Below are 12,496 nucleotides of genomic sequence, written 5' to 3' on the forward strand. Positions count from 1 at the left end.
ATAGTTTGTTGGATCTTCTTTATCTCCCCCTTAATATATTGGTACAATATTGGCATTTTTCCAATCTTGTGGTACCTTTCCTTCTTTAAGTGAAGTCTATTATCTATATACTTTGTCCGTTAGTTCATCTGTATATTCCTTCAGTATCCAACTTGCAATTGTGTCCGGACCGTATGGTTTTCTGACATCAAGGTTTATTATATCTTTCTGTGTCACAATTATTTCTTTCATATGGGGAGCTTTCTCCCTTTCCTTCATCCCAATTTTGTGTATTTTCCTTTGTGAATAAAAATCTAAAATGTTTGTTCATAATTTCAGCCATTTCTACATCTTCTATATATTCGTCATGCCCTTGACGCAGTTTCACTATTTCCAGTTTATTTTTTAATTTACCATTTACATATCTGTAGAATAATTTAGGTTGATCCTTATTTGTCTATTATGTCTTTTCCATAGTTTATTTTTTCTTCCCTGCGTATTTTTACATATTCATTTCTTAGTTTGATATATATTTGCCACTTATCTGTTTTTTGTTCTTATTTCCATCTTTTCCAAGCTTTGTCTATCTTTTGTCTCACTAATTTTTTGTTGTTGTACCAGCACTTAATGTACACCTTTTCCTGCTTTTGTTTTGGTACGAATTTATCTATTCCTTCATTATATATTTCTTTTAATATCGTCCATTTCTCTTCTATCTTTGTTTCTTCATTAAAGAATTTTACCAACTTGCTTTTTGAAAGAATTTTCTGAGTTTTTTAAAATCCGTTTTGTTGTACATTATTCTTCCCTCTCTGTGTTTCTCATTTCTTCCCAAATAAATTTCCTCTTTTAGTTTGAACTCGATTAGCATGTGGTCACTCTTCCCAAATGGTGTCTTGTGTTCCTTTTTATCCATAATTTCAGACTCCGACGTAAATATTAAATCTAGTCTCGACGGTACTTCATTATTTCTATATCTGGTATTTTCTTTTACCCATTGAATCCTTGTGTATTCAATGGTCATCTCCTCCTAACATATTTCTTAGTAGTCACCCATAATTACTAGGTTTCCTCCTTCTTTCAGTATTTCATTTAATGCTTGCTTTGCGTCTTCCAACATTTTGGAATTGTCGCTCTCTGTCCAAGAACATGTGTTTGGGGCCACATATATCACTACAAATTTTCCACTTTTCATGTAACTATTTTCAACTTTTATCATAATCAGTTCCACATTATTATTTTCTTTTATTATCTTTGTCACATTTAAGCCTTTCTTAGTCAAAAACATGACTCTTCCACCCTGTTTTTCCTCTCTATTTTTTATCCAATGTTTATATATCCTTGTCCCACAGTATTTGATGGTAGCAGACCTTTTAATTTTATCTTCTGCCAGATAGTCGTTTAATTCATTTAGTCCTGAAATCATGCCATATCAGTATACGTTATTTCTAATTTTTTCCTTTTCCTTCTTTTTGTTTCCTCTGTTTCTTTTATTTTCTCTCTCTCTCTCTCTCTTATATATATATATATATATATATATATATAATATATATATATATATATATATATATATATATACATATATATATATATATATATATATATATATATATATATATATAATGTCTTTTCGGTCTCTATTCTTCTCTAGTTATTTTTTTTTTCGTTTGCTTCATTTCTTAGTATCTTTTCCCTTTTTCCTCGTCGCTCATTTCTTTTTTATTCATATATTTTTGTATTTTTCGCTTTTTGCAAAATTTGCTGTTTTTGCTAGTACTTCTTCCGCTATCATTTGAGACCTCAGTTTAACTTTTAGTGGTCTATTTTTTCTTTAGAGTAGAGTCCCATCCTATGCACTTCCTCTATTTCCTTTCCATTTCTTGCCCATCCTCTTATATCTCTTTCAAATTTTCTTTTGCTATTTCTTTCTACCTTTATTTCTCTTAAGTATCTAGCTACATTGTTTTTTTCTTTAATACCATAAACTACTATACACTTTTTTTCTTATTAACTGTCTCTGACCCACATTTCTTTCTCTTTAATTACTTTAATGACTTTCTTTTGCATTTTCTTCCACTTATACAATTTCTTTAATTTTCTTTTCTTGATCCACTTTCCATTGATTTTTTATTTTTTGGAGATCTGTTTCTTTTATGGTTTCTCCAACTTTCTCGGTCACTGCTTGTATTTGTTCTTTTACTTCTTTTTTCAAAGCCTCATTTTTGTTTGTATATTCATTTTTCATTCTTTCGTTCTCACTTTTGACTGTTTAATCCCTTTTTTAGATAAATAAGCTCCCTGTTTGTTTCAACATTTCTTCTTTTCAGCTCAATCACTTCTTTATGCATTGCCCTGTATTCAGCTTTCAGATCTATATTTTCATTTATTAGTTCTGTAATCTCCTAATTTCTTAGAATATTTTTATATCTTGTTTCTCTTTCCAAATATGTACCTCTACCTAGTTTTCCACTTTCTTTTACAAACCCTGAAAAAGCTATGCTTTCATACCTTCGATTCATCTTCGGCGTTTCCATGTTGCAACTCTTTTTTGGGATTGCACCTAATGGTGAATCAACCCTGCTTACATCCAGTCTTCTCTTCGTTGGTTCATTATCTTTTTGTCTTCTTCATCATCCTCCGTTTTATATTTTAACCAGTAAGTGAAATTACTCTATTATATCATTTTGGTTACTCGATAAACAAATCTCCCTTCCCATACGATACCAACTAGGCATTTCCTCCTATTTAGTGGAAAAGCGCTGTACTCCAGAGCTCGTTCTAGACGTCCGTTTCAGACAGTGGTTCATAGGTGTGTGTCTGTGTGTGAGAGAGAGAAGCACAGACTATTGGGGCAGATGCAGATTGTTCAAATGCTCCAAAAATGCACGGGAAGGTTTGTTTTCTGACAACCTTATTTCATCGTGTGCACATAGATGTTCCTGTGGAGTATTGGTTTTGTTTTCTCTATATTTTAGCATAATACTAATTGCCAAACATATTGCAACACAGTGCATAACGATATGAGTATGGCACCAGCAACTAGTTCAGGAATAGCACAAGGTTGTCGTATAATCATAAGATGTGGCTGTATGACCTTGAAGCGTAGCTCAATGTCCATGATAACAAAACGACTCGGCGCCTTCATTGTTGTGGCTTAAAGGATTAAAGTCTTTAACTTCTTCAAGACTCTCACCATCTATCATAATTCCTTTATTTCTAATAGGTCGGTTTTCTGTTCTTTCTTATGAAGTAATATCACCACAAAATTGCACCATGGTTCCATAATGTTTTCCTGACGTAAACTGGGTAGATAACAGAGCTAATTTACAACGAACTTATTTCCCTGTGTTTTTCTGAAGACCTGTCTATATGCACAGAACCAAACTGCCACAAACACAACCGTTATACAGAAGGTACTCAGCACCTCATCTTGCTTTGCGTTACTCTGACCATACCCAATAACACATTTCTTCTTTGAGAGATTTATAGGCCAATCCAGTAGCTCCTGCAGTGAATCTGTGATCCATGGGTCTCAGGTAAAAGAGATGTAGACCAATATGTTTAATTGTCTTGTTTTACATAGACAAGGTCAATTATAATGAGAGATACATCTGCCCATCAAGTCCGTTACATCAGATTTTTTTTTGTATCAGATGCTGTTATAATGAAATTTGACTGTAATCTATATCAATTGTAAACCAGAGGCTGTGTCTAATGTTTGTTTCTGCAGATGCTGGCTGAGGTGCTCCTGAGTGTGCTCTTTGTCATAGTCTGTGTCTACTTTCTGGATGCAAAGCCCAAGAATCTCCCCCCAGGTATGTTGTAGCATAATTCGATATAAGGTCATGTTATTGCTTTTCTCAGCAAACCTCATTAAATTAACCAAAATTAGATAAATCAGTACAACACTTTCAGGGTTGTAGATAGCCAATCCTTTTCTCCTATTATTATTTCAATGGGTATTCCTCTAAATTCTCCCCTGTCTCTTACTCCCTTTTATCTGTCACAGACAATCTAAACTTTCAGCTGAAGGGTGGATCTTGGTCTGAATGAGGTCTCAGTTACTGACTACCCCTGTGAAGTGAATATCCAAACTTGAGTCTAACAATTATAAGCATTTACTAATGTATAACAAATTCTATTAATTAATGCCTCAGAGTATTTTAAGGAAATAGTTAATATTTTTGTGTCAACTGTGGGATTATAAAACCCATAACTTACCACCAAGTGTAGCACCAAAATTACTATATGAGATATGATATCAACCACTTCTGTTTGCAGGACTATGGGGCCTTCCAGTTATTGGATACATATTTTCGATGTTGCCATTTCCAGAACAAATAAAAAACCTACAGAGAAGATTCGGAGACATTGCTTCGTAAGAATATTCCTTACTGTTGTAACTAATATACATGCATAATAATATTCCATACATGGTATAAAAACTGTTGACAAGTAAATAGGAAATATGTATTCATGGATTACACACACACGCACACACACACACACACACACACACACACACACACACACACACACACACACACACACACACACTTCAACGAATGGACGGCTTAGAAGACGTTCTGAAGAGAATTGAAGTTTGTGGATCCCAACGCAAAGAGAAGTGCCTATTGTATTTACAGGGGGAGGGATTACTGAGGGAAATGGAAGGAAATGAGGAAGGAGTGGACTTGGCCCAGGCAGACAGGCGAAAGGTAAACAAAAGGCCCCCAGACGACGATGAAATGTCTAATAAAAATGTAAAGATTAGAAGTATAGATAAGAGCAATACAGTAGAAAGTGATGAGAAAATTTTCCAGGGATTTAAAGAGTGTGGGGGGGACACAAACCCCCCCCCCGACTGACAAGACTAGAAGAGAAGGTCGATAAGATGATCGAGGATTTGGAGCGTAGGTTCGGTCATGTTGACAGTATTATACGAAGAGTTGAAAAATTAGAAGAACTAGAGAAGGCGAACAAAAACTTAACTAAGGAAATTGAAGAATTAAAAAAACAGTTAAAAGAAGTAAAAGATGAGAATAAAGTCTTAAAGGAGAATAATAAGGAGAACAAGGAGGGTTGGAAAAAAATTCATGAAAATAGCAAGGTTGCATTCACTGACATAATCAGACAGCAAATGAATGAACAAACTGAAAACTCAGTTATTAAAGTGATGAGACAGAAGGAGAATATAGTAAGAGACTTAGCAGACAAAAAGAAATGTATAATTATATTAGGAATGGAAGAGAAACATAACCCAGATAGAACCACAAGAATCAAAGAGGAAAATGAAAAAGTAAGAAATTTACTAGAATTAGTTCAGGAAGATGAACCAGAAATAATGAAACAAATCGAAGAGAAATTCAGGCTAGGGAAATATAGTACAGACAAGACCAGACCAATCAAGATTAAATTCAGGTCACAAACTACGGCTGAGAATATCTTATCCAAAACAGGGAAACTAGCAACAAGTGAACAATATAAAAAGGTATGGATAAAAAGGGAAATGAATAAAGAAGAAAGAGAGGAAGAAAAACAGAAAAGACTTGAAGCAAAGGAAAAAAACGAGATAAGAACGGAGTCAGAAAAAGAGAGATTCTATTGGAGAGTAGTGAATATGAAACTAAAGAAAGTCGACATACAAGAGAAAAACAAAAGGGAAACAGAGAACACAATGGAAGTGGCAGAAAACTAAGAGTGTCTTACACAAATATAGATGGATTAATAACAGGATTGAATGAACTGAATGATTATTTGAAAGAAAAAGAACCAGACATAATGGGAATTGTAGAAACAAAATTAAAAGGTACACTACCACCCAACAGTGTAGGACATGATGCATATAATTATTGGATTAGAAACAGAGAGACAAAGCAAGGGGGTGGAGTTATGTTCCTGACTAAGAAGGATATAAACGTGAGGTGTGTCACATATGGAAAGAATACAGTAGAGATGATTATGATAGAAGTGGAAGACAGAGATAAGAAGAGGAGAAAGTTTGTGATAAATTATGTGCCTCCAAAAACAGCCTCATGGGAGGAGAGTGAACATAAAAGTATGTTAGAGGACACAAAGATAACATTAAACAAGATAATGGAAGATGGAGGAAAAATAGTTATGATGGGCGACTTTAATTGCAAAGAAATCTGCTGGGAAGAAATGACAGTAAAGGGTGGAGACGGCTCATGGGGAAACGCTCTACTCGAGATGGTTACTGACCATACAATGACACAATGGATACAGGAGAACACTAGGTAGAGAAATGAAGAAGAGCCATCGAAACTAGACCTAGTAATTACATCCGAACCTAGAATAGTGGACAAAATTGAATATAAAACACCAATAAGTAAAAGTGACCACATATTGATTGAACTGGAACTTAATGAAGAAAAATATATGAAAAGAAATGAACAATACAGAAAAGGAAGAATGATGTATGAAAAAACAAACTTTGATAAAATAACAGAATTCTTTCAAAAAGAAAACTGGGAAGAAATATACAAAGAAGAAACAACAGTAGAAGAGAAATGGAATATTTTGACAAAAATTTACAAAAAAGGAGTGGAAAAGTATGTCCCAAGACAAAAACAAGAAAAAGAATATGTAAAATGCTGGTACAACAAAAGCTGTAGGGAGTTAAAAGACAAAAGAGACAAAGCCTGGACCAGATGGAAAAAAGACAGAAGACCTGAAAAATGGAAAATATATACCTGCTATAGAAATGTGCAGAGAGGAAAAGAGAAAATATGAAAAAGATATCATAGAAAAGTGTAAAGATCAACCGAAACTATTCTACAGATTTGTAAACAATAAACTGAAAAACAAACAAGACTTGGAGAAATTAAGACAGGAGGGAGTTCAATACACTGAGGAAATGGAAATGGCGGAAATTATGAACAAACATTTTAAATCAGTGTTTACAAGGGAGAACATACAACCTGAAGAGAACGAATGGAAAGAGAAAGTCCCCCCTATGGAAGAAATAGAAGTAACAAAGAATGAAATATTAACACAATTGAATAATCTTGATGTCTGAAAATCTCATGGACCAGATGAAATAGCAAACTGGATACTAAAGGAATGCAGGAATGAACTGGCAGACAAAATACATAGCATACTAAATAGTTCCTTGAAAGAAGGAAAAGTACCTATATACAAAGGAGGAAATAAAGAAGAACCTACCAACTATAGACCAGTCTCTCTAACAAGTACAATAGCAAAAATTTGTGAAAGAATTATCAAAAGTAGATGGGTAAAATATTAAAAAAAAAAAAAAGTGTTAAATCCAAGGCAATTTGGATTCAGACAAGGACGATCATGCGTCACCAATTTAATATGTTTCTATTCAAGGCTAATAGATATAATACAAGAAAGAGATGGATGGGCGGACTGTGCATTCTTAGATCTAAAGAAAGCTTTTGACAAAGTACCACATAAGAAAGTGCTTAAGAAATTAGAAACTGAAGGAGGAATACAGGGCAAACTACTAAATTGGATGGAGGACTTTTTGCAAGAAAGAAAAATGAGAGTAGTGATAAGAAACCAACACTCAAAATGGGATGAAGTAATAAGCGGTGTTCCGCAGGGAACAGTTCTGGCCCCAATAATGTTTGCTATATATATTAATGATATGGATGAAGGAATAGAAAGCTATATGAGCTTCTTTGCAGATGATGAAAAACTACTGAAAAGAGTGAACACGGAAGAAGATTGTGAACCACTACAGAGATATCTAAATAAGGTACAAGAATGGAGTAGGAAATGGGAGATGGAGTTCAATACAAAAAAGTGTAGTATAATGGAATTTGGAAAAAACAAAAACAGAATAACAGGAGCATATAAATTGGGAGAAGAAGGAATAAAAAAAGTAGAAAATGAGAAGGACCTGGGAGTCATTGTTATGAATAATATGTCACCTGAGAAACATATAAATAAGATTTTTGGAGAAACTTATAATTTAATAAGAACAATCAAAGTTGCATTTACATACCTGGATGAAGAAATGGTGAAGAAAATCCTAATCACCCTGATAAGACCAAGATTGGAATATGCAGCAACGATATGGTCACCAAGTACAAAAAAATGTATAAAAAAACTTGAAAGAATACAAAGAGCAATTACAAAACTGGCACCAACACTCTCAAAACTATCATATGAAGAGAGACTAGAAAAACTTGAACTACAGACACTAGAGCAAAGAAGAGAGAGAGGAGATTTGATAGCTATTTACAGAATCATGAAAGGCATAGAAATTACTGATAGAGAGAATCTGATAAAATGGGATGACAGAAATACAAGAGGACACGGAAAGAAAATAAAAAAAGACAGCTATAGAAGATATTTGAAAAAGAATAGCTTTCCTCACAGAGTAATAGACAGTTGGAACAAGTTAGATGAGAAAGTGGTGTGTGCAAAAACAATACATGAATTTAGAAATAGTTTAGATAAAATGAGATATGAAGACGGGACACTACGAGCATAGCTCCCCTTCCCGTAAAATACAACTAGGTAAATACAACTAGGTAAATACACACACACACACACACACACACACACACACACACACACACACACACACACACACACACACACACACACACACACACACACACACACACTTCAACGAACGGACGGCTTAGAGGACGTTCTGAAGAAAAAGTGAAAATTCGTGGATCCCGAAGCAAAGGAAGTACCTATTGTATTTACAGGGTGGGGGGGGGGAATTGCTCATGGTGTAGGAGAAACTGAGGAAAAAGGAGAAGGGGAGGGATTACTGAGGGAAATGGAAGGAAATGAGGAAGGAGAGGACTTGGCCCAGGCAGGCAGACGTCATGTAAACAAAAGAGGTCCCGACCAATTTAGTGACGACGAAATGTCTAACAAAAATGTAAAGATTAGAAACATAGATAAGAAGAATTCAATGGAAGGTGAGGATAACAATTTCCAAGGATTTAAAGAGGGGGAGGCGGATACCAACCTTCCCCGACTAGCAAAACTGGAGGAGAGGCTTGAACAAATGACTGAACATTGGGAGATTAGGTTCGGTAAAATGTCAAAACTTGCAGAAAAGTTTGAGAGATTGGAAGAACTAGAGAAGGCGAACAAAAACTTAACTGATGAAATAGAAGAACTAAAAAGACATTTAAGAGAAGTAAAAGAGGAGAATAAAGAATTAATAAGGAACAATAAAGACAATAAAGAAACAATAGCAAAAGGGGCACAGGGGTGGAGAAAGATACAGGAAAATAGTAAAGTTGCATTTACTGATATAATTAAACAGCAAATGAAAGAACAAATTGAAGACTCAGTTATCAAAGTGATGAGACAGAAGGAGAATATTGTAAGAGACTTAGCAGACAAAACGAAATGTATAATTATATTAGGAATGGAAGAGAAACATAACCCAGATAGAACCACAAGAATCAAAGAGGAAAATGAAAAAGTAAGCAGTTTACTACAATTAGTTCAGGAAGATGAACCAGAAATAATGAAACAAATCGAAGAGAAGTTCAGACTCGGAAAGTATAGTACAGATAAGACCAGACCAATTAAGATTAAATTCAGGTCACAAACGACGGCAGAGAATATCTTATCCAAAACAGGGAAACTAGCAACAAGTGAACAATATAAAAAGGTATGGATAAAAAGGGAAATGAATAAAGAAGAAAGAGAGGAAGAAAAAAAATGACTTGAAGCTAAGGAAAAAAACGAGAACAGAGCAGATTCAGAAAAAGAGAGATTCTATTGGAGAGTAGTGAATATGAAACTAAGGAAATTCGACATACAAGAGAAAAACAAAAGGGAAACAGAGAACACAATGGAAGTGGCAGAAAACTAAGAGTGTCTTACACAAATATAGATGGATTAATAACAGGATTGAATGAACTGAATGATTATTTGAAGGAAAAAGAACCGGACATAATGGGAATTGTAGAAACAAAATTAAAAGGTACACTACCACCCAACAGTGTAGGACATGATGCATATAATTATTGGATTAGAAACAGAGAGACAAAGCAAGGGGGTGGAGTTATGTTCCTGACTAAGAAGGATATAAACGTGAGGTGTGTCACATATGGAAAGAATACAGTAGAGATGATTATGATCGAAGTGGAAGACAGAGATAAGAAGAGGAGAAAGTTTGTGATAAATTATGTGCCTCCGAAAACAGCCTCGTGGGAAGAGAGTGAACATAAAAGTATGTTAGAGGACACAAAGATAACATTAAATAAGATAGTGGAAGATGGAGGAAGAATAGTTATGATGGGCGACTTTAATTGCAAAGAAATCTGCTGGGAAGAGATGACAGTAAAGGGTGGAGACGGCTCATGGGGGAACGCTCTACTTGAGATGATTATTGACCATACAATGACACAGTGGATACAGGAGAACACTAGGTATAGAAATGAGGAAGAACCATCGAGACTAGACCTAATAATTACATCTGAACCTAGAATAGTGGACAAGATTGAATATAAAACACCAATAAGTAAAAGTGACCACATATTGATTGAACTGGAACTAAATGAAGAAAAATACATGAAAAGAAATGAACAATATAGAAAAGGAAGAATGATGTATGAAAAAACAAACTTTGATAAAATAAGAGAATTCTTTCAAAAAGAAAACTGGGAAGAAATATACAAAGAAGAATCAACAGTGGAAGAGAAATGGAATATTTTGACAAAAGATTATAAAGAAGGAGTGGAAAAGTATGTCCCAAGACAAAAACAAGAAAAAGAATATGTAAAATGCTGGTACAATAAAAGTTGTAGGGAGTTAAAAGACAAAAGAGATAAAGCTTGGACCAGATAGAAAAAAGACAAAAGGCCTGAAAAATGGAAAATATATACCGGTTACAGAAATGAATATGTACAAACGTGCAGAGAGGAAAAGAGAAAATATGAAAAAGATGTCATAGAAAAGTGTAAAGATCAACCAAATCTATTTTACAGTTTTGTAAACAACAAATTGAAAAACAAACAAGACTTGGAGAAATTAAGACAAGGAGGAGTTGAATACACAGGAAATTGAAATGGCGGAAATTATGAACAAATATTTTAAATCAGTGTTTACAAGGGAGAACATACTACCTGAAGAGATCGAATGGAAAGAGAAAGTCCCTCCTATGAAAGAAATAGAAGTAACAAAGAACGAAATATTGAAACACTTGAGTAATATTGATGTCAGAAAATCGCATGGACTAGATGAAATAGCAAACTGGATTCTGAAAGAATGCAGGAATGAACTGGCAGACAAAATACATAGCATAATAAACAGTTCCTTGAAAGAAGGAAAAGTTCCAGAAGATTGGAAAAAAGCAAATATAGTACCTATATATAAAGGAGGAAATATAGAAGACCCTACCAACTATAGACCAGTCTTTCTAACAAGTACAATAGCAAAAATTTGTGAAAGAATTGTCAAAAGTAGATGGGTAAAATATTAAAAAAAAAAAAAAAAAAAAACGTGTTAAATCCAAGGCAATTTGGATTCAGACAAGGACGATCATGCGTCACCAACTTAATATGTTTCTATTCAAGGCTAATAGATATAATACAAGAAAGAGTTGGATGCGCTGATTGTGCTTTTCTAGACCTAAAAAAGCTTTCGACAAAGTACCACATAAGAAGTTGCTTAAGAAATTAGAAACTGAAGGAGGAATACAGGGCAAACTGCTTAATTGGATGGAAGACTTTTTGCAAGAAAGGAAAATGAGAGTAGTGATAAGAGACAAACACTCAAAATGGGATGAAGTAATAAGTGGTGTTCCGCAAGTAACAGTTCTGGCCCCAATAATGTTTGCTATATATATTAATGATATGGATGAAGGAATTGAAAGCTATATGAGGTTCTTTGCAGATGATGCAAAACTACTGAAAAGAGTGAACACGGAAGAAGATTATGAATCACTACAGAGTGATCTAAATAAAGTACAGGAATGGAGTAGGAAGTGGGAGATGGAGTTCAATACTACGAAGTGTAGTATAATGGAATTTGGAAAAAGCAAAAACAGAATAACAGGATCATATAAATTGGGAGAAGAAGGAATAAAAAAAGTAGAAAATGAGAAGGACCTGGGAGTCATTGTTATGAATAATATGTCACCTGAGAAACATATAAATAAGATTTTTGGAGAAACTTATAATTTAATAAGAACAATCAAAGTTGCATTTACATACCTGGATGAAGAATTGGTGAAGAAAATCCTAATCACCCTGATAAGACCAAGATTGGAATATGCAGCAACGATATGGTCACCAAGTACAAAAAAATGTATAAAAAAAACTTGAAAGAATACAAAGAGTAATTACAAAACTGGCACCAACACTCTCAAAACTATCATATGAAGAGAGACTGGCAAAACTTGAACTACAGACACTAGAGCAAAGAAGAGAGAGAGGAGATTTGATAGCTATTTACAGAATCATGAAAGGCATAGAAATTACTGATAGAGAGAATCTGATAAAATGGGATGATAGAAATACTAGAGGACACGGAAAGAAAATAAAAA

At 34.2% G+C, this 12,496-nt stretch overlaps 1 protein-coding gene across 6 annotated transcripts in view; it reads left to right on the top strand.

Moving 5' to 3' along the window:
- Positions 1-12,496, top strand: part of LOC143029663 (cytochrome P450 2L1-like) — a 99,693-nt gene that overhangs the window by 5,782 nt on the left and 81,415 nt on the right. For all 6 annotated transcript variants that reach the window (XM_076192475.1, XM_076192471.1, XM_076192474.1 and 3 more), the window contains exons 2-3: positions 3,710-3,794; positions 4,261-4,357. In XM_076192475.1, coding sequence (XP_076048590.1) covers positions 3,710-3,794; positions 4,261-4,357 — 182 coding nt within the window. The remainder of the gene's footprint in view (positions 1-3,709; positions 3,795-4,260; positions 4,358-12,496) is intronic.

This window comes from Oratosquilla oratoria, chromosome 11 (assembly GCF_046742065.1).
Source record: "Oratosquilla oratoria isolate Oo_2021 chromosome 11, ASM4674206v1, whole genome shotgun sequence".
In the NCBI taxonomy this organism is placed as follows: domain Eukaryota; kingdom Metazoa; phylum Arthropoda; class Malacostraca; order Stomatopoda; family Squillidae; genus Oratosquilla; species Oratosquilla oratoria.